At 36.1% G+C, this 24,219-nt stretch overlaps 1 protein-coding gene across 2 annotated transcripts in view; it reads left to right on the top strand.

Annotated features, from left to right (window-relative positions):
- Nucleotides 1-23,969, top strand: part of TAFA2 (TAFA chemokine like family member 2) — a 430,659-nt gene extending 406,690 nt beyond the window's left edge. The window contains exons 5-6 of one of the 2 annotated variants that reach the window (XR_006742860.1): nucleotides 11,573-11,816; nucleotides 21,771-23,969. Coding sequence is in view for 1 of the 2 variants with exons in the window: in XM_036457629.2 (XP_036313522.1) it covers nucleotides 21,771-21,782 (12 nt within the window). In the remaining variant the exon portion in view is untranslated. The remainder of the gene's footprint in view (nucleotides 1-11,572; nucleotides 11,817-21,770) is intronic. The other variant, XM_036457629.2, reaches the window with a different exon arrangement.
- The last annotated feature ends 250 nt before the right edge of the window (nucleotides 23,970-24,219 follow it).

The raw sequence follows: 24,219 nt of genomic DNA, 5'->3' as shown, positions 1-24,219 counted from the left end.
CCTGGGGATACACATACAAGTAATACGGTCTTTGCCCAGGAGACTTTCCCATTCATATCTAATGGGATGGACTCTGGATTGGCCTGGGTTAAACGCAATTAAAAAAAAAGAAATTAAAACATCTCCATAGTTTAAAGTAAATGTTTATGTCTTACTCCAATTATATCAACATCATAGGTAGCCTTGGATTGTCAATTTTGGGTTTTCCTCATTTTAGACCCAAGGCTTCAGTGAGGTGTGATCTGGTACACAGTGAGGGCAAAAGTAGGTTTACAATTGTTCATATGGAAAAAGACATGCAGGTTATAAAAATGATAATTCAAGAATAAACTCTGTTTCACATACTTACAACTATAAATCTACTTTTTCCCTTCCCTTCCCCTCCCCACGCCCCATAGATAAAGGGAAAGATAATTCTGGAGGGTTTTGCGCTAGCAATTACATGATCAGCCCTAAAGCAAAAAATCTGACCATTAATTCCAAAACTCTTATGAATATATAAGAGTTTTGGAATTAATCCAGCTGCAGGGGATTCCAGAAGTGGAGTCTTTCCATGTGCCCAGGAGATGGTTTTTTATGCAATGTAAATTTGGAATTAAATGTGAAAATTCAGAGAATTTTTTTACTCTGTATGTTGTACCTGTGAAAGGACATGTTAGAACAAAATCATATCTCAATCATTAATTTGCTAAGCATTTACTAAACACTATTCGTGCAAGAGTAGGCCTTCCTTCCCTGGCTGCCAGTACGAGCTTCCCTCTGACACCTGGGACCTGGGCTTCCCTCGCAGCCCTAGCTTCATCCAAAAGAATGTCCAGTCTGGTCTAATTAGCATATTACACTTTTATTATTATACATGTATTCTATGCCAGCCACTGTGGCAGGAAGTGGCTATCTACAAACAAATACACTCACAAATCTGTCTGCTGAATAGAGATACCGCTTCAGATTATACATTTTCCTCTCATCTACAGTGGGAGTTCTGACACAAGTTTTATGACCTACCTGTTCAGATATAATATATATCTCTTATTATATATTATATACCAGGGTTGTTTGGAAAGGGTTAGCTTTTGAGATGATATTTAAAGCAGGGAAGTTGTCATCCTAAACTATCTATGCCTACAGGATACATTTTTATAAGGAAAAAACACTCTTGTTATAATACCAAAAAGTAATCTCATTCTTTAGTCATAGCGCACACAGCAGAGCTAAGAGCTGAAGTCACAGAAAACAAAACATTTTCGAGCTCTGTGCCTAGCTATTTAGCTCAAGCAAGGAATTCTTGTTCTTTGGGAGGGGGTAATAATACTCTACGTGCAATTTAACAGGGATTTTTCAAGGAAAAAAAAATCCTAAATTGCTGAGGACTCTGGATGACTCCAAGAGTTCTATTAGCTTTGCCATAATCACTCTCAATAGACACATTGCCAGAAGCATCCATGCATCCACCCATCCATTATTTCAGTGAGTCCCATTTGCCTCAGTGAAAAAATGGCTGCTGTGTTGTGTATATTCAAGGATGGTGCAATGATTAAAAAGCCAGTCTCTGGAGCCAGATTACTTGGGTTCACATCCCAACTGTGCTGCTTGTTAGCTGGTAGCTTTCAGCAAGTTACTTTACACCTATGCTTCTCAGTTTGCAAAGAATGCTTTATGTTCAAAGATTTTACTAGAATGTGGTACATTATGAAAATGCTGTATTTTTACATAAGGTCTAACACAATTTTTTAAAAAAATCTCTAAGCAAAATAAATATAACATACTTTGTTTGAAATGTACATCAGGGACAATAATATACCTACCACATAGTTTCCTTGTATGAATTTAATGAGTTAGTATTTATAAAGCACTTAACAGTTACTGGCCAAATGTAAATGGCATATGTCCTTGTTAAGTAAAATACATAAATCAAGCAAGTTTTTTTAATAGGCTTATAAAATGGGCTAGTTCTCTCAGAATTCAAGCTTGTACATTATTATTCTACAGTAGTCAGTCTGGTTAAATAAACACTAATGTAGAGTTATCACAAGACTTCCATTTATATTATGAAGAGAAAGCACAAATACTTGAAGGCTGGTCTATCCATACCTATTCCCTTTTGGATTAGGTACAAAAATGCATCTTAGATAGAAACCATAGAGATGGAATAAATGGATTTTGTGTGTGTCTGTAGCGGTCACAGGATCTGGGTCATTTGTTACCCGCATAGATAGGACAGATAGAAACTGCTATGTTAATCCATTGCAAAGGCATTTCCCCCAGGTTTATCTTGTCAGAACAAAAATAGTTTCTCCTTTATAGCTAGCTACCAGGCATTGGCTGTTTAGCAACATCTCTTGAGGACTTATCAGAGCTATCAATACATAGTAAAGGAGGCAGTTTTTGTGTGTTTTTTTCCCCTCTGATCATTGCAATGGTTGATATTTGCTCAATAGGTATTTCTATATTCAATGATACAATTTAAAGACATACTCATACAAAAAGTATCTTTTTATGATTAAAATGTTTTGGTAACTTTAGAGGAGGGATGTTATGCTAGGGTCTATGTACTAGGTTTGTAGGAATTTTTTTTAAGGTTTTTTTGTTTGTTTGTTTGTTTTTGTATTTGTTTGCCTACAGCTGTGGTCAGCAAACTGCAGCTCACGAGCCACATGCAGCTCTTTGGCCCCTTGAGTGTGGCTCTTCCACAAAATACCACGGCCTGGGCGAGTCTATTTTGAAGAGGTGGCATTAGGAGAAGTTTAAATTTAAAAAATTTGGCTCTCAAAAGAAATTTCAATTGTTGTACTATTGATATTTGACTCTGTTGACTAATGAGTTTGCTGACCACTGGCCTAGAGCAATTTAAGATGAGGTTAGCTTGCAGTAGTTGACACAGAATTAAAGGACTGTTTTATGGAATGCTAAGCTATCCTGGCACACTTTTTCTATTACTAATACAACATTAATGTTCATACTAAATCACAAAAACACTATGCTAAAAGTGTTTATAGATATTATACAATTAGCAGAGGCCAATAATTCCTATTTATGGAATAATAAATAAAACCTACATGATTTTTTTAACCTCAGTACATTTCAAACAAAGTATGTTATATATAGTTTGCTTATAGATTTTTTAAAAATTGTGTTAGACCTTATGTAAAAATATAGCATTTTTATAATGTACTACATTCTAGTATAATCTTTGAACATAAAGCATTCTTTGCACAGGAAATGCATAGCTTTGGAAAGGACAATAATAATATAAAAAATGTAGATGTACATTTATAATTAACTAGAGGCCCGGTGCATGAAAATTTGTGTACTGGTTGGGGGGGAGGGGTGCACGCACTCAGCCCAGCCTGTGCTTTCTTGCAGTCCAGGAGTCATTGGAGGATGTTTCACTGACAGGGAGCTGTCAGATGGATATCTTCAGCACTGCTGAGGAGGCAGGAGAGGCTCTCGCCACCACCACTATGGTTGCCAGCCTGTGCTGGCTTCTGGCTGAGTGGTGCTCCCCCTGTGGGAGCACATTGACCACCAGGGGGCAGCTCCTGCATTGAACATCTGCCCCCTGGTAATCTGTGTGCATCATAGAGACCAGTTGTTCCACCGTTCAGTCGATTTGCATATTAACCTTTTATTAAGAGCATATATTTACATCTTTTTAAAATTTCGAAGTACTGTTTGAAAGTGTTTAAAAATTACTATTTATTATATTCTCACTATAGGCATTATTGCATTTAATCTTCACAGTAGTGTGATGAGATAGGGATTTATCACATAAGGACAGAAACTGAGGTTTTTGTTTTTTTTAAATAGTGAAATAACAGGGTCACACAGTTAATAAATAGCCAAGTTGGGATAACCCCTTGGCTGAATGATGTTATTAACCCCCTGCTCTTAACTATTTCAGAAAGGAAGGGAGAGGGAGAGAGAGCTAGAAACATCAATAATGAGAGAGAATCATTGATCAGCTGCCTCCTGCACACTCTTTACTAGGAATCAAGCCTGAAACCTGGGCATGTGCCCTGGCTGGAAATTGAGTAATGATCTCCTGGTACATAGGTCAATGCTCAACCACTGAGTTATGTTGGCCTGATTCTTAACTATTTAATATAATTATTTGCCTGCCTGATTCTTAGGAAATCTTAAATTCATCATTCTATTCATCATCATCATCATCATCATCAGTAGATGAACATTCAGTATATATATGATATATCGCCTCTTATTTAACTTTTAATTATTCATGGTAAAAATAATTAGAGGAAATTGAAATTCAAAGGTAATTTTTATTTTTCTATTTTGGGCAACAATGGAAAATTTCCATCAGAATTGAATTTTTCATTATAATATAATATAAATAATCAAAAAAAATCCAGAAAATAATGAATACTGTAGTTGAGATTATTTGTGTTTTAAAATAGATCTTGATTTTTATAAGAAGCCTATTTGTCCTGTTTGTTATAAAAAATCTCTTATCTCAAAGGTAACAGTATGTGTAATGGCTTTAATTTGATTCCCAGAGTTTATGACTTTGGATTACAACACTAACAGATAATAATGTAGTCAGTCTTTCACATTATAACATCTATGTCTCAGGTCTATGATGGAAAAGTTGAAGAAGTTACTACAATGCTCTAGCAACAAACCTTTCCTTAACGCTAGCCTTAAAAATTGATTAGCAACTTGATGTGACTGAATGAGTTTCAGAAATTTTGTACACTTCAAGGAATGCTCATTTTTTACTATTTCAATAGTTGAAATACTTGTATCAGAGAGTCATTCATTCATAGCTATAAGATTTCAACATTATGAATTATTTACTAAAAATTAAATTTTTCCACAATGAAGGTAACTACTTTCTGTGGGTGATGATATAATTTGTTGTCTATACTAGAACATAATTTCAGGATAAATCTAATGGAAAGTCAGAATAAGTTGTGTAAATCAGGATTTTCCTAGGCGAATAGGACAATATAGTTACATATAAATAACTGCTAATGAAGTTCTGTTTAATCATTAAGTGAAAGTAAATATGAAGAGAACACTCCATCTCAACATGGCTGTAATACAGAGGTACTATGTTGGTAGAATATCAAAGATAAATTTCAAATATTACATACATTTGGTGAATGACTAATTGACATCAAGTTCATCAATAAAACTTAACCCATATAATTTTACTTTCACTTTTGGTAATGAATATTTAATAATACAATCAAACTATCCTGTTTTATAGCTTCTCTCTAAGGAAACTGACAAGTTTAACAAAACATAAGATGGCATACGTGGAGGCATTGAGCCGTTAATAAGACATTGAAGAGTTATTGCACCAGAATCTAGGGGAGAATGAAGACTAAGAGATATTGGTTTAGTTTTGGGAGTTCCTTAATCCATTGAGGCAGTTGTCAATGTTAGAGGAAGCACAAAAGAAGGCAAAAGAAGAAAGAAAAAAGGAATCCAGAACAAGTAAAATAAAATTTAGTTGGTAGATTAAACCCAAATTTGTAATATGATTATATCAAGTGCAAATGGCCTAAACGATCCAGTTATTAGGCAAATACAAAGATTGTCAATCTGGATCATAAGATCAAAACACAAGTATATACTATTTCACTGAGGTTCATCTGATCTAAAATTATAGTAGGTTCTTGGGTTACGTCAGAGATCCGTTTCTACAGGCCATGTGACGCGATTTTCACCGTAAGTCAGAACCCACCTACATAAGCACCTATGCCACTTACATGGAGCACACACACAGCAGTAATGAAGTGAAACAGTAAAAATAAATAAAATAAATAAATAAATAAATAAATAAATAAATAAAATAAATTCCTATTTATTGTGATAAATAAATAATAAAAACCATAAAGCACATATGTACACCTGTCGAAACGACAGAACTTTTTTTTAAAATATAAATAAATGGGAGATGGTGACGTAACTATGAAACGATGTACTTCGACTCCAACGTAATCTGAGGACTGTCTGTATAAAGAACAATTGAACATAAAAAACAATGGAAAAGGTACACTATGCAAACACTAACCTAAAGAACGTTTATATGCTATTAAGGAAGAACATTTCCTAATGATGAAAGGTTTACTTCCTCAGGAAAAAAACCACATGTTAAGTGACTTTCTAAAGTTTTTCTATGGTCAAGTATCATTATAAGCACTTACTATATATTAGTTCACTTAATGCTCACAATCCCTCTATGAAATAAGCTTTTCTTTATTTCACACACAAGGAGACTGAGAAATGAAGAGGTTGCCCAAAGTTGCATAGCCATTAAGCATCGAATCTAGGACTAAACCCAGGCAGTCTAGCCTCCTGGTTATGAGAATAAATATTTGAGTAGGAAAAGCCTAAATGGACCAAATAAGTTTTGATTTCCCATCTGCTACACATTTCAAACCAGTTTGCCATGGCAAGGGTAGCTCCTTAGAGATTCTCTGCTTCAGATATTAGTGTAGATTCTTCTCCACCTCTTCCTTCAGAATCCCCTAAAATGGAGATGCGGTATTTTTCTCATAATTGAACTCACATACAGTTTTCTGGTTTGGGGAAAGGACATCTCTTTAAAACACTTCTCATAGACAGGGAAAGCTGAAAGCTACAGTGGAGGATTGCATGACCTTCTTATTCGAGATTGTTTTTCTACACTAGGGGATGTCTCCATCTAGCTAGAGTGTAAGTGTATGTAAGACACACATTCAGGAATGTTTTGCCACCAATCAGCTGAAAAGGTTAGCCAGGGAAATGTTCCATTATTTCACACCCAAATCTACACACACACACACACACACACACACACACACACACACCACACACGCCTCTCCATTCCTAAAGCTTTGCAATTCTTCGCTGATGGGATGGAAAGAACAGTGGCTTCCAGGGCTTCTATAGAGAAGCCATTGTGTTTTCATCTGTGCATTCAGGTTCTATCCAGTTCCCCAGTTCCAACTTCCAGGAATAAGGCTTTTGAAAGGAGGAAGGAATGAAGCCTGTTATTTACGGTAACCACCATGTAGTTCCACTTAGTGTGCAATCATGACAAGTATCCTATCTGCTTTTGCCCACTGGTTATCTCCAATAAGTAAAATAGCAAGAAAAGTAACATTTGTTGAAGAAAACAACAACTAAGAAGTAGATGAATGAATGAGTCTTTGTGACCTCATCTTCTATACTATCTCCCTTGCTTATTTCACTGCCACTATACTTCCCTCCTTACTTTTTTTTTGTCTCAGGTCATTTGCACATGCTATGCATTCCCTCTGCATGGAGTACCAGCTATCAGCTCGATTGGCTCTCTCCTCTCTTCTAGGCTTTCACTGAAGTGTCACTTTATTAGCAAGTCTTCCCTGTCTATGCAAACTAAAATTGAACATCCCTGCCTCAAAATCCCCCCTCTTCCTTTTGGCTATATTTTCCTCTTTGCATCGGCTAAGATACTTTAAAATATTTTAAAAAAATATATTTTATTGATATTTTACAGAGAGGAGGAAGGGAGAGAGATAGAGAGCCAGAAACGTCGATGAGAGAGAAACATCGACCAGGTGCCTCTTGCACACCTCCTACCGGGGATGTGCCCGCAACCAATGTACATGTCCTTGACCGGAATCGAACCTGGGACCTTTCAATCCACAGACGGACGCTCTACCACTGAGCCAAACCGGTTTCGGCAAGATACTTTAAAATATTACTATATTGTGTCTTTGACCGGTGATCAGTTTCACAAGGGCAATGATTCTTTGTTCTTCCTCCCCTCCATACCTAGGAAAGCACCTGACATTTCATATGTGCTCAGTAAATATTAGTCAAATGAATAAATGAAATAACAAATATGCAGGGCCTATTTCACTAGGTTTGAAGCCCCAAACCAGGGATCTCAGTCTGCAAACTATCACCTACTGCTTATAGGCATCCTTGAAAAGTTTCACTTAATTCATCAGAGCTTCCATTTAACTGCGAGGAGATAATAGTAATTAGAAACAAAGACTCATAACAGTAAATAGCAAAGGGACAGTCTCACAGAATAATTCTGAGAGCTATAAGAGAATATGGATATGCACTAAGTAGTCTACTGGTGCAGGCAATTAATATCTGAAAGCGAAAAGCAAAGAAAGGGTGAGGAAGGTCCCGGGTTCCATGAGCAACAGAAGGATCAACTGCCTTTGATATTCTGGTCTAGACTGGAAAATGTAATCTGCTGCATTTTGCTAAGCAACAATTGACTTCTCTTTGTCTTTTGAAATACCAGCCTCTATATTTGAAACAATAAAATCTGGGGTGGGGGGAGGGAGAGCAGCCAGGCATCCTGAACTTAAATATAGAATATATAATTAAATATAGGCATGCCTGGCAGAGGGAGAGAGATTGCATGCACAATAGTATTTTGGATGAAGCAGTCATTGCAGTATTTGTTTGTTCCACTATAAGGAATTTGGTACTTCGTATGCGCCGCCATACCTGTTGTCAAGTGAGCATGTGATACTTGGGTGTAGGATAATTGTCACAATGGAACATTTCATGAGAAAAAATTCCTGACAGCATTAAGCAGCAGTATTAAAATTACTCAAGAGAAAACTGAATTAAAAAAAATTAGGATAAATTTCTCTGTGAAATATTAACTGTAATGAATATGCCATAATCAACCTTGCTGTATCTATTTGGACATTTTCCACATCCCCAGTGATTAGTCTAATATCAATTAAATCATCACAGATTGCTATTATCTTCTTGCATTATGATTTTCATAAATTAATTTTGTTTTAAAAAAACCAGGCTTTTCCAAATGAGAATAAATTTAAATATCCAAGGTGTGAGAGTGAAGCCTATGTCAAGACCCATGCATATCTATAATTTTAAAATTCTGAAATCACAGAATCAGGGGAATAATCCTTAAAAAATTAAAAATGATGGAACTGAACTTTTGGGTCACTTAATCATTCCCTTGCTATTCATGGAGAATCCAGACAGTAACTTTTGTTTTTCTTCTTCTAAAATTAATTATCATTCTTCCCTTTATATTCATTTATTTGTTCATCTATCCATCCATCCATTCACTGTTTCAATCTTTTAATAAATATTAGGCAACATTTAAGGGTCTGGAATGCTGCTTAGCACAGCGGCATGGTTGGGTCAGGGGTGAAGGGGGTGGGAGATAAGGGGCATCTGTAATTCTGTCAACAAAAAAATAATAAAAATAATTAATATTAAAATACATTAATATCATTTTTCCCACTAGTTTAATGGAAGAAACAAACAGGTTAAAATTAGCATAATATGACAAAATATGTCTTAGAATTATGGACAAGATATGTCTTATAATAGAAATGTGGACAAAGTGCTGACTAGATAAATAACAAAGGCTAATGAAATATGAAGTGATAACTATGCAAATACTCCAATGTCTGGAAGAAGAGGATTTCAGGCAAAGGTAAAATGAACACACGGATAAGGAGATATGAATGGGCATATCAAGTCCTATAAGTATTAGTTAGGTGTGGCTGGAGTTGTGCCTATATATCTCTGAGGGGCTTCTGGGAGATAGAGAGATGAAGCTGGGTGGGTTGAGGTCTCATTGTGACCTTCTTGGCCACCAACAAGAATTTACATCTCTTTCTGTAACGGGAAACTATTATAGATTTTTGTTTTCAGGATAATGGTGGCAAAGAGAAGGAGGGCTACAATGGACAAGACAAATTAGGAGGTTATTGCAACTGTACAAACCAGATGCAATAAAGGCCTTGATGCAGATAGTAACAGCCAGAAAGAGAGTTGGGAAGAGAATAAAAAGATGACTAGGGTCTAGAAACTGATTAGAAATAAAACATATGGGTGACATTTATGTTACCACTCTAAAAATACTCAGTGGGTATATGAAATTAAAAAATGATAAGACTTTCCACATTTTTTAATAACATGAAGAAAATGGAGAACTAGACATGTTAAGCAGTACATCCTCCATTGGCTCCGTGTTTTTCTCAAGGATATTAAGCTCCTCTACATTTCCTCCACCTTCATCTTTTGTCTTCAGTCACATGTTTACATGGTGAGTCATGACCCTGGCTCATGTCATGACCACATTGGCTCTAATATAAATGTATAAAGTCAAGTAAATGCAGTGACTAGAGATAAATTTTTCGCCCCTTTTCACACCATAATTTTAGTCTTACATTTTATGGTTAGGGAGGAAGTGGCCAAGTTAGCAGTGAAAGGGAAAAAGGGGTTCTGTTCTTAAGACTCAAAAGACTCAAAATTTTTTCAAAATTGGGAAATAGCTTTTTATAGTATGACTAGAGGCCCGATGCATAAAATTTGTCCAAGAGTAGGCCTTTGCAGCCCTGGCTACCTTGGCCCTTGTAGCCCTGGCTTTGTCCGGACAGTCGTTCTGCTGTTCAGCCATTTGGTTAATTTGCATATTATGTTTTTATTATGATAGATTAGTTTTAACTACCTTGAGCTCTCTAGTTTATATAAGAAATTTAAGTAAAAAAATGATTTATATTACCAAAACCTTCTGTTATCTGATTTTAAATTACTAGCCACTCCTCCATATGATTATTGAATAATACTGACTAATATTAAATTAGCCAAATATTTGAAATTAATATAGTATATGCTTTATGTAATATCTGGAATACTTTTGGAAAGATAAATTAGAAGTATAACTTTTGTCCTAACTGAATTGGCTCAATGGATAGAGCATCAACCTGTGGACTGAAGGGTTCCAGGTACGATTCCCATCAAGGCACATGCCCGGATTGCTGCAGGCTCAATCCCCAGTAAGGGGTGTGCAGGAAGCAGCTGATCACTGATTCTCTCTCATCCTTGATACTTTTATCTCTCCCTTCCTCTCTGAAATCAACAAAAGAATATAAAAAAGAAGAAATATAACTTTTGAAAGTCTATACCTATAAAATAACAAATTACAACTGAAAAAGTCATGGATCCCATTCTGACCATTGATAAGGATTACACAAATGATGAGCAGAGAACAACAAAGATAGCTTGATATGAGATTGCCCATGGGTACTAGACACATACATTGGCCATATTACTCTGCCATACTTCTCAGTCTTAAAGTATGTATGAGTAAGGTTCATACTTTACCAAATTATAAATTACTGTAGAGATGGATGCTCAGACAAGCCTATGAACAGTTAAGTATTTGAATTCTACATAATGTTGTTTCTACAATTATTTTACCCTTTTATGTTAAAATGATTGTCTGCTGTTTTCTATGTGCTTTCTCCCTTGATCTTAATGAACTTTTTCCTTAAGTTTCTGCAGAATGCTGTCCAAAATACTCATGCGAAGTGCTTACCATCCTTGTATCAGTTTCTTATAACACCTGTTTTTTTAGGTCCCATTCATTGGTATGTGTTTGTCTGAAATAAGAAATGTCCTATGAGTTTGTAATCCTCTAGGAGAGATACAAAACTATTGCTGTTCTGAGCTTTTATGGAGGTAAAGGAAATTATTGTCTTGCTGTTGAATTTTCCCTTTCTCCCAGGTTTGCTTCCTGTAATAACCTGTTGAACAATGGAGTCCCTGACATGTGTTTGTTCCTTAGGCAAACGTGTAAAACTCTTCAAATTCGAATGGAGGAGTAGAAAGAGAAGGTTCCTGCTGTGCCTGATGACAATTTTTTAATATCCACACTCAAAATATTCTGGCTCCACCACGGAGCACTAGTGTGATGAATCCTAGTGTTGGTCGGATTCTAAGAAAGGGACAGAAGTTTCGTTGAGGAGTAGAGATTCAAAACAACTCCAGAAATGAGCTCTCACCTCGGTTCATTTCTCCCAGAGCAGCAGGTGTGTACATTGTGTTACAGGATTAACTGTAACCAACTCTTCCTTACAGTTCCCATCAGCGTTCCAGGGGCCCCTGATTGCAGAGGAAAAATGAACTCCATACAGTTTTAGGGAACAGAAGGCAAAGACTTGCCTCTGTGGTCAGGGAAAAAAGGCATCAAATTATTTTTATTAAAAGAAGGGGCATCATTCTTTGAACTATGATACCCACAAACTGAACAGATTGGCCACAAATAGCCAATATAGCATTATTGTGAATTTAATATTACCACCTACAATAGCCCTCCAGTTGACACAATGGATAATATAAAACCCTGGTTGTATTAGTGGACCCCTATCAGTGCTCAATCTGCCTATTAATTTGGAAATTAGCATGAAAAGTATTGTGCCACCGGCTTTCTCTGAGTTTCCATACACCAAATGATGATTGTGCCTTTACGTAATGGTCCATACTTTCTATATTTAAATTGCCCTAAAATTGAATCAGCCATCTCAGACCAGCATCTAAGCACTTAGAAATAGCTAGAGTTAAATATTCATATTTTGATCAACTTTGGGAATTTGTGACTACTGAATTTTGACATTATTGTTATTATTATTATTTTTAAAATACATTTTTTTATTGATTTCAGAGAGGAAGGGAGAGATAAAAAATATCAAGGATGAGAGAGAATCAGTGATCAGCTGCTTCCTGCACACCCCTTACTAGGGATTGAGCCTGCAACCTGGGCATGTGCCCTTGATTGGAATCAAACCCAGGATCCTTCAGTCCTCAGGCCAAAGTGCTATCCACTGAGCCAAACAAGCTAGGGCTTGAGTGTTATTAAAAACAAACAAACAAGCAACACCCAGAGAGGAATATATCTGGGAAATAGAAAGGAGTAAAAGTAAAAGCACCAACATATTAAATGTCACTGTCTATATGCTTCCCTGTTCTTCAAAATTGAATTTAGTTGAGCATTTTGCAGAAAGGGAAGTTTTTTTTTCAGAGATCTATCATCTCTACACTTCATTTTATGGGAAAAGATAGGTATGGAGATGAGAGAGGATGCGTTATTTCAGGCATGGTGCTAGCTTTGTCTTCCTCAAGTTCTCAAAGCGACAATAACATATTCTTTTTTTAAAACAATTCTTTATTGATTAAGGTATTATACGTGTGTCCTTATCCCCCACACCCCCCCTTTATGCCCTCACCCTATTGGTGTCTGTGTCCATTAGTTAGACTTATATGCATGCACACAAGTCCTTTGGTTGATCTCTTCCCCTTACCCCCACCCTCCCCTACCTTCCCTCTGAGGTTTGATGGTCTGATCGATGCTTCTGTCTCCGGATTTGTTTTTGTTCATCAGTTTATGTTCATTATATCCCACAAATGAATGAGATCATGTGATAAATATCTTTCACATGATCTCACTCATTTGTGGGATATAATAAACAACATATTTTTTATTCAGTCAGGTATCCTAAAGAAATGCTATTACTAGGAACCACTTGTATTTCTAACTCAAACCAATCAGGAGGATATGAAAAAACATTGCTCTCTTAGTCATCTCTAGGTCACTAAGATGAATTTCTTAAGTTTCTGCCCTTCTTCTTCCAAAATTCCACTGTACTGAAATCCCGCTTTTAAGCATACTTTTTACTGCTTATTTCTACTAGCCCTCAGATGTATGAGGCTGAAATCCTTGAGAAGTGTGATACTCTAGCAGATATTCACTTTTGAATTAATCCTTAATGACAAAGTGGAACCCCCCCCCCCAAACTATCCTTTCAAATTATGTCTTAACAAATGAGAGGTAATTCAAAAAAAAGGAGGGGGGGGGACACTATTATCAAATCTAGCAGGTAAAGTACCTTTTAATTGAAATCAAAATATCAACTGTCTAAAAATATGTGAACTGTGCTGGTATATGGAATAATACCTTTAAAAAATCTATTCAGACTTCCTCCAAACATTCAAAATAACAATTCTCCCATTTTAAGGGCTTTTTTATATTTCTGAAGGAAACATAACTGAATCCCATTATATTGCTGTCTTTCAAAGTTATGTTAATTTTGGGCTCATATTTGACCTGCATGAACTAAAGTGCATGATGGAGGTCTGGGGAAGAAGAAGCAGGCAAGTTTTAAGTTTCCTTACTGTCCCCAAAAAACCTATCAGCTGCCAGGATCAAAGTCAGGGTATGCTTTGCTAACAGTGACTGTCTCAGAGAGGAACAGTGGATCTGCCTCTGAGTGGATGAATGTGCATAAGTGGCTGTGCAAACAGTCATCTGTTTTCATGAGTCACGTAAAAGAGTTCAAGGCAGGCGCACTGCACAGCTTTCAAAGTTCCAAGAAACAGTGCAGGTCCATCTGTTCAGAAGATTTATTTCCAGTCAGGATCTTCATGTGCACAGCATAGGAAGCTGAACGCCATTGACAGCTCTTGGATTTGTGGCAAAGCTCACTAGTTTTGCATTCTAATTTAGTGAGTAGGTTTTTTAGAAGAAAAAAAAAAAAAGAAGTCTACATAGGGGTTATCCCACTGATGAACTTAGGTAATCAGGGCAAAGTTTTATCCCAGGAGGAATTAGTCCTTCTTAAGAAAGGTCATAGTAGTTTGGGGATAGAAAGGAATCAGAAGTTCACTGAATCCAACTGACTCTCGTGGAAGGTATGGACCCTGGAAATTCAGAGGTTAAGTGACTTGTCCAAATTTCTAAAACTACTAGCAGGCTGTGATGCTAGAATAAAACTCTTATCAGAATAAGGCCTCTTCTCTCTCCTCAGTTTTGCAGTATGTTCTGGTTCTCTGCAGAAACCTAGGAAGACTATATGCCATTTCCTGATTCCACACAGAACTGCACCTAAATATAATCAGTTAGTGACCCAAAGGCTCTCTGTTGTTTAAAATGACTTTCGTCCCCATCACCCAAGGTTGTTAAATTTTTTTTAAAAATTATACAACAGATAACAAGGTCATTGAGTGGAAATGCTGACTCTAGCTGAAGCATTAAACAGAAAACCTTTGGTGTCTCAAATGTTGAAATAAATGCTCAGATCATTTCAGCATTAGCCATTCTTAGGAAGGAAAATTAAACTGTGGTATGAAAACGCAACAGCTTTAAAGGCTGTTGGAATCACCACATCACCTGAAAGGCAATGACAGTCTTATTTTTTGTATAATTGGCATATTTATGAAGGCAATTCATATGTCATTGACTTAACTTCATTTGTACCTAAAAACTGCCTGGTCAGCTTGCTATCGAATGATTATCCCAGACTGACAGGTGTCTTTCATTTTGTAATACGTCCCTGTATAAGGTGCTTTAGGATAGGACAAGTGCATTCATGTACAGTTATGACTAGCTCAATGGCAGATTTTCTCCAGCTTAAATGAGAAAACCTGCTACTGCAGAGTAATTATGTTTTAATTGCACATTTAGTAGACAAAAGTGAAGTGAGAGCTTAATTCATGTACTTATAAAAGCTACATTAAAAAATACATTTGCAGTGAAACAGCAATTATATTCCACACAAGGAAAAATATATTCAAATCAGCATTTAGGATGATGAAGATATTCTATTCTTCCTTTTACCTTTATCGAGTAGTTGAATTTATTTATTGGAATGTTAGTTTGAAATGGTGCCTATTTGTGATATTACTAAGGGGCTATACTAGAAAGATTGGATTTAAACCTGCCATCCACATAATTCTTGCCTTCCAATTGCTTAAATAAATAATGTTCCTCAATCCAAAAGTAAATGTTTCCCTAATAACATGGGTATCTTAGTGAAAATTTAGCATTTTAGAAAACGAAATTGATTCCTAATGTTCAAAAATGCATTGTCTTCTATTATTGTGTGTATAGGATTCATTTTACAGTCACAGGAGTGAATTATTCAGTAGCTCCTCATAATAAGATTTTAATGATCATACTGAAGAAGAGAACATATTATTTTGTGAATTTAGTTAATATGATAGAACATTCACATTGATGCTGTGGAAAGTTGGCAGTGAGTTCACAGTTTCATGTAAACTGACAAACTGAATGACTGAGGTTCAAACAAATCAAAGAAAAACAATATCAGAGGAACCGTCAATAATGGATAAATAAATTTACAAATCTTAATTTGTTTTGGCATCCTTATACCCTATTTATTTTTCAAGCGTAAGTTGTTAGAGTACAGTGCTAATTTCCTAAATATTTGTCCTGTATACAAAGTCTGATGGTAGCTGGCCCCTTGGAAAGGCAAAGGATGAAAGAGAATGGAATTATAATATGTGCCTGTGAAGACTAATAACGTATACTCAGAAAGAATGAGGGGCAATTGTGAATAATTGTTACCACTTGCTATGCTTATTGTGTGCCTAGAACTGTTCTAAACACTTGACCCATTAACTTCTCAGTTCATACACCTCTTTGATGTAGATATTAATATACCTGTTTTACACAAGGTCATGTACTGACTTATTAGAACTGAGCCTAGCTTAGCTTTGAGATACATCCTTTTTAACCACCCATCTGTATCATCCGTTCTGAAAAGATTCTCTCTCTCCTAAAGTTCTCCAAAAGAGTGCTTCATTCTGCATATAATAGTTTTATGAGTGACAAGAATATGAAAAGAAAAATGGCAAGATCAGTTACTATGAGACACAGAAAATTAACTCTAATTGAGTAAGTCAATAGTTGTAGAGAAATATGAAGTAGTGCCCCCTCCAATATGTATCCATATCTTTTGTGTCTTTCTTTGGCAATTACTACCTCTGTCCATGTAGCTGGACCGACACTTTGCAGGAACTACCTGATTTCATCGAAGTAGCAAAATTATAGGGGTCGATAATACCCTTCCCATATTACACACGGGAGACTAAGGCACAGGGAGTTTAATTTATTCAGCCCCACAGTGTTAGAAAGTTACTATAGAAGGCAGAGATCAGAACTCACGATTTGCCTACAGAGCCCACTCTATGCCTCGCGCCATAATATGTTGTCTCCCCTTAATAACCTAGTCAGCATGACTTGAACATGGGGGAAGATTAGACTCCATAAATGTAATGATTTTAAAAGCATCATTTACACATGATAACTGAATAGATTATTGAATTTTCTTCCTTTTGAGACTTTCTAGTTTATCTTAACTTTAAGAAAGTCAAAAGGATATTTTGTAATCTTCAAAATATAAAATGAGAAGTATATAAAATAGTTGACTTCAGTTGATTTCAAATAGGCCGTAAAATAAAAATGGTTTTATTTTCTCTATTTTAGTTGGTAATTTTAGTATAAATTTTGGGCAAAATTAAAAGACATAATTTTATTATACATTTTTGAGAAATCTAATCAGGACCCTAAAATAGATTTTTTGGACTGGGAGACCATAAACAGACATTCTTATCTTAAAGAATTAGTGCTTTAAAAAAACTGTTATCAGATTAGCTTTTTCATTCTAGTGAATCATTACCAAGATACCTTTCTGCTTTGACTAGGAAAGCTGTTGTTATTTTATTATTGTTGTTGTTGTTGTTGTTGTTGTTATTATTATTATTATTATTATTGCATTTTGTACCTGTTCAGCAGCTAAGTAGATTCACTTGACGAATTGGTTGGTGTGCAGCACACACACAAATAACATTTACATAAATAAGAACAGCTGTGTAAAATATTGCCTTTGAAAAGGCAAATTTACCGAGATAGTGATTATAGTGCATGAAGCTCCAGGCACAACCATAATTGTAGGACCATTTCTCTTCCCCTGCAGTCTTGTATGTCTATTGCCCTCAGAACCAGAAGACAGCACATTCATGGCAGCCAGTGCTATTCCCTCTCCTGTAAAACTGCTTTTATTACAACATTGTGCTTTTAGTTACTGAAAACTTGCTGAAAATCCTCCTTAGAAGGTACAACTTTTAAAATTTGGCCTCTTCCAAAAGATATGGCTTGAATAAAAAGAGGGTAATATTTAAGTTCTAAATATAAAGCAATGCTTAATTTGGTGTATTAAAAATTACTTTTAAATGAAAAAAAATAAATATTGGGTTGTATTAATATTACTCAAGCAACTCTCCAATATCAGGAATACCAGTTTGTAGTCTACAAAGGGTAAAATGACATTGGTTTTGCCCCACTGAGATGCCAGAATTTAAACTTGAGTCCCTTGGACTTATATTTAGATTAGAAAAGGGCTATACTTTTGTGTATTAAATTTTAGACAATAATTTTATTTTAAAATTAGAGGCCTGGTGCAGGAAATTTGTGCATTGCGGCGGGGAGAGGGTCCCTCAGCCTGGCCTGTGCCCTCTCCCAGTCCAGTCCAGGAGCCCTCAGGAGATGTCCAACTGATGGCTTAGGTCTGCTCCCTATGGACCATTTATCTTCCCCTACAGGGAGTGGGCCCAAGCCGTTAGTAAGAGATCCTTAGGACTGCTGCAGAAGCGGGAATGGCTCCAGCCACCACCACTGGGCTGGCCAGCCTTGAGCCTAGCTTCTGGCTGAGCGGAGCTCCCCCTATGGGAGTGCACTGACAGCAGGAGGCAGCTTCTGTTGAGTGTCTGTCCCCTTGGTGGTCAGTGTGCATCATAGCGAATGGTTGTTCTGCTGTTCAGTCGATTTACATATTGGCCACTTACAATATAGGATATGATTTGGATCTTACATATTAGGTGATGAAAACTGGTACCTATATTCAGAAGCCTTATATGGCAAGTGTCCTGTTGTCCAGTTGGCCATTCAACCAATCAAAGCATATTATACTAATGATATGCCTAAGGGCCACTCAACTGCTCACTATGATGTGCAGTGTGCACTGACCACAAGGGGGCAGACAGTTGACCAGTCAACCAGTTGTTATGACGTGCACTGACCCCCAGGGGGCAGGTGCTCCAACCAGTAGGTTAGCTTGCTGCTGGGGTCTGGCTGATCGGGATTGAGCAAGATGGGCTAGACATGCCCTGGAGCCCTCCTGTGTCCCTTGGCTAGCCAACCTCCTGCATCCCTTCCCAACCCTGATCGTAAACCATGGGGTCCCTCAGCCTGGCTTGTGCAATCCTGGACCCCTCGGGGGATGTTGAAGAGCCAGATTTGGTCTGATCCTATAGGTCAGGCCCAGGGACCCCACTGGTGCATGAATTCATCTTCTATAATTTTTTAAATCTTTGGTTTAGCCATATCATTTGCTACAAAATCTGGAGGTTGTCAGGGAAGGTAAACACATTTGTAGTTATAACTACATTGAAAAGGGCAAGTTATTACTTAGTCTTTGTTTGAATTCCCTAAATGTAATCCTCTGACTTGTTAGTATAATCCTTTCATCCTACTTTTAGTGGCTCTCTTATTAAAAATGTATGCAGTTAAAAAACAAAACTCTAAAACTTTTGTTTTTTATAATTCTTCAGTCTTCAAAGCTAGGTATTATGTAAACATAATATTTTATCCTCACAGCACCCTATGAGGTTAACGGATCACCCCTCCTCCTTTTTACATATGGAAAAACTGAACTCCCAGTGGGAACAGTATTACTGCCACACTGACCGAAATCCAGATGCCAAACCACATGACCATCTGATCAAAACCCAATCTAAAACGATTGTCCACTTTTGTCTGATGTTAGAAACAACTTATGCCCTACTCTTCATCTCATAAAACACTTTAGAATATACTAGAATTTAGGATTAATAAACAAATAATATTTTCTAAACATGTGAAAAAATTACCTTAATTGTGTTCCAACCCCTGCTTATTTCAATAATTACTTCTTTTAGTCAGGTTGACATTTTGATTTTCTAGCAATTATTTTCGCTGATAAAAACTGAGTATAATAAGAATATATGTTTAGACTGGGATGGAGCTGCAGGAGGAACACAAACTCCCAAGGAGCCAGAGCCATTGCTCCACACAATGGAGAAAGTGCCAGGAGGAAATGAGTAGTAGTAGTATCGATAAATGGCTTTCTCAAAAAAAAAAAAAAAAAAAAAAAAAAAAAGAAGAAGAAGAAGAAGAAAAAAGAAAGAAAGAATATATACTTATGATATTCCTGAAGGTTATGATTGTACAATTATATTTATATGTGTTTATATGTTTGTGTGTATACATGTATGTTTTCTCTACTGAGATGGAGAAGAAATTTGTGCTGATTACATAAGCCTGTGTATTGTACTGTCGAGTTGGATGCCTATTTTTAAAATGATTTGAAAACAAAGTTTTAAAATATAATTAGTTGAGAAAAATCACTCCTGAGATTTACATAAAGCAGCAGAATGAAGTAATTAGCTTAGCTTAGAATGAAGAATGCATCTATGTTACCTACCGATAGATGACTTAGGAACTGGGCTTGAAGTGACTCAAGAGGACATGCCCTCACTTTCACAGACATGACACCATGTCCCTCCAGTTGCCTATGCTGTGTCCCTGCTGAGGCTCAACCATTTGTTCTCTTGCAATCTTTTCTCCTCCTTCTCTGTATCACTTCCTCTCTTTTCCTGTCATTCCAACCACTAGTTTTAGAAGTATGGTCTTCTATTATGCTTCATAATTTTTCCTACTGAGAACTTTCAGAAAAGGCAGGTGGATCTTTTTCAGCCCATGAAAATAAAAGATTTGTAAATTAATGTTTAGCCAGAAAGTTTGTCATAAAAAAAATGTTCTTATTTTTCACAATCATCAGTTATCTCCATTAGTAGTCTGTGGCATAATGTCCATAGAAATAGTCCTGTTCCCATCCCATGTTCTTCTTACACTGACAGAAAAAATGGAACTTATTCACAGCACTTGACCACTAAATGGCAAATTGAGAGAGAGCTGCTGCCCTACCTGCTCCCTGGCTCCTAGAATCTCTTGAGATCAGGGGCCCGGCCCGTTACCTATGTGTTTGTAACTTCCCATCCTCAGTTCACTTCCTCCCAGAGTTCCTCTGTGCATGGCAGAAAGGAATGTCAAATGTACAGGCAGAGGCTCCTTCCATGGCAGTGGTTGGCAAACTGTGGCTCGTGAGCCACAGGCGGCTCTTTGGCCCCTTGAGTGTGGCTCTTCCACAAAATACCACGGCCTGCGTGAGTCTATTTTGAAGAAGTAGCATTAGAAGTTTAAGTTTAAAAATTTTGGCTCTTAAAAGAAATTTCAATCCTTGTACTGTTGATATTTGGCTCTGTTGACTAATGAGTTTGCCGACCACTGTTCCATGGGAATGAGGGCCCACCATAGAGACACAAAGGAATTTATGAATTTTATACCTTCCTTTTGTGGTATAATTTGAGACTAGCTCTGGTAGAACAACATCTAGAGGAAGCTTTCTTTTTTTGTTTGTTTGTTCAATGTTTCTCTTTTTCATAGTTGATTAAAAACACAACAAAAGCAAAGCAAAAGAAAAATAGCCATTTTGTAAATGTTTTATGAAAGGAGAAATAACTATGTAACTAATTGGAATGGAATCAAAATATTCAGAATAATTTTTAAGAATTCCATTTTTGTTACAACCATTGCTAGAAAAGGACTGTAAGGCAATTCCAAACACCTTCATGAATAATTAATTTTCCTGAAATATAATTTAAGCCAAATAAGCACTTATTTTTTAATCTATTTTAAGAATAGATGTTATGGAGTTCATTCCCAAGGGCTGGGATGATGTGTTTATGGTCTCTGGATTATGTCCTCCAAACCTGTGCAAAGAACAGGAATTCCTGACTCATTCTGTGGGTTTGAGATGGATGGCATCTCCCGTTAGGAGTTTCCTGGTCACAGTTGGAGTCATTTAGATGATTCTGCAAGTGGTCCTAGAAATATTGTGAACTGATAGGAAAATACAGGTGTAACTTTTAATAAGCTGGGATGTAGTAGTCTTTAAAATTCAACAGTTTCATATAGTACATACCAGCATTTTGAATTATATGTTAACTTCTAATATATTGATAAATTGTTTTTGGGGATTTAAGATTATAGCTATTTTATGAAATTATTATATTTTCTTCTTCCTTTGTAGGTAACACATTAACTAAGAATAAATCAAGTGACCCTCAAGGCTGATCACCTTGAACATATGCACAGAAACTTAACTTCTCTGGTGGTCTTGAAGAAAGATTTTTATACTGCTCCAAAGAGGCACTCCAGACTCTTATTTCCAAGGGATTTTATGGCTTGTAATCAGCATCTTCTTGAAATCAAGACTTTCAAAAAGTCAGACATGAACTTCTGTGTCACGAAGAGTTCATCAGATTTGAACTGTGTTCAAGTTGTAAAATTGCACTTCCTAAAAGAATTTGAAGTCCTTATCTGAAGAGTTGGTGTTTCCCGGGGATGTCAGAGACACTGGCATTTTGGGCTCCTGCCTCCAAATGTGACTGCTTTTCTTGTTTTTGAAAGTCTCCCGAATGCACTGGCCTTCTGTCATGGATGTGTTCCTGGGTCTGGTCCTGTGTTCAGTGGCTAGTGGGACTGTATATGGCTTTAGTGACTTTTGCAAACTTCTCTGGCATGGTGTGGACTGAGATCATTTTATTTGTATCCTAATCTTGGAGCTCTGAAAGCCTACATGTTTTAACATCTTAAAGTTGCTTTTGTTAAAGGAATGGAAAAATATATCCATTGATAATCATTATTGTTGGCAAGTAATAGTTATCTGAGTACATCAATCACATAAGAATGTATAGACTAGCTGACATGTTTCCCCAAGGCTTACACACTACTGCAGCTCTGTCAGTTAAATAGGTAGTAGTTAGAATTGAATTACCATTTTCATAGAATCCTATTTTGTACCTCTAAAGCCCTCTTTCTTTCTTTCTTTCTTTCTTTCTTTCTTTCTTTCTTTCTTTCTTTCTTTCTTTCTTTCTTTCTTTCTTTCTTTCTTTCTTTCTTTCTTTCTTTCTTTTTTAAAGTGGGTTGTTTTCTTTTGGTTTTATGTTTACTTTTTTCCTTCACAGAAATCAGCAGTGGGCAGTCAAGTATTGAGTTAGGTAGCCTTCAGTTTCAAAAATTGCCAGGGATGCATGTGGGTTTCTGATTTCTTAGCTTGAAAGTTATTCATTTACATTTGTTACATTTTAAAACTGTTCTTTCTATCTCATTTTAGAAAGCTGTCTCTTGCTTGATCCCAATGACTGTTTGAATGCTGTTTGTCCAGTCTGTGGATAAAATAAATTGCTCATTTTCCTTGGTATCAAATTTATAAATGTTTGCTTATAGTTGTCCCAAGTGAACAATTTCTTAGGTTAGTTTTTGCTCACATTTTTGTAGTAATCTGAACATTTGTGGTTTTCAGTTCTATAGGAAAAATCATATAAATATTTAAAGGCCTTAAACATGTATGTACCTTTTTTCCTACATTATTACAGAATGTATACTTTTATACTACATTTATTTTGTTTCATTTATGATGTGAAGGGAGAGAAGAATGGAAATGGCTAAGCTATTCTGTAATAATATTGTATAAACTTACAGTCTGAAGGAATGTAAATGGAGGAACTTCTGTGTTTTACTCATCTTAGACTACTGGGAAGATACTTCAGAAATTGTCCTATTAGAAATCCCATTATGTTAGAGAAGGTGTGGACATCCTTTGTGTTTCATAAACTCACTGACGTGATCAATTGGGTATATGTTGTTTTCCACTATGGAGGCAGAGCCGACTGAAGACCTTTGGTCTGTTAGTTGGTAACAATTTCCAAAGACTGATATAAACTTTTCTGGGCAAAACTACTAAAAGTGGTAAAATTTGTTAAAAGTTAAATTTGTAAAGTATGCTTTTGACACTGAACTAAACTATACTGCCCTATAAGTCAATGAAATGACATATTCCTTTTATTTCAATTATACATAAACCTAGATGACTCCACATGGATTTTGCAATGGTTCAATACTATATGAACATTAAGACAGGAATAACAGTTGTGCTAGAGTTTCTGAATCAATTATATCATTAATTTGTTTGGAACAAAGAAGAAAACCATATTACTTTTGAAATTATGAATTTGTTCTAGGTTGGTTTAAAATTATAGATCATGCCTCTCATTTATTAAACCATGTCCTTTAAAACAACACTGAAAATTCTGTACTATATATGTGTAATACATGCATATCAATAGGAAAAAATAAATGGAATTTCAACTATACTAACTAGATTATCCCTAATAGAATACTGTTGTGACTATTCAGAAAAGTGAATAAAATTGGGATATAAAATAGACTCTCTTTCATGAGTTACATTTGGAGAATCTGTTTTTTAGGGTTTTATTTTAAAAGCACTTCAGTTACAATCCAGGAAAACTGTGAATTCATGTGGAAACTGACTTAATTTCTTCAATTTAAAAAAAAAAAAAGGAAATTCATGGCAAATCTTGCCATTTACACAGGTTCTGATGTTTGGTAGTTTAAGATTCACAATAAGTTATGAAAATAGCACAGAGGACTATGTGTGCCCTTTCTTTGTCACCCCC

The sequence above is a fragment of the Pipistrellus kuhlii genome, unplaced genomic scaffold (assembly GCF_014108245.1).
Source record: "Pipistrellus kuhlii isolate mPipKuh1 unplaced genomic scaffold, mPipKuh1.p scaffold_m20_p_3, whole genome shotgun sequence".
NCBI lineage: Eukaryota > Metazoa > Chordata > Mammalia > Chiroptera > Vespertilionidae > Pipistrellus > Pipistrellus kuhlii.
This window is presented reverse-complemented; position numbering and strand designations above follow the sequence as displayed.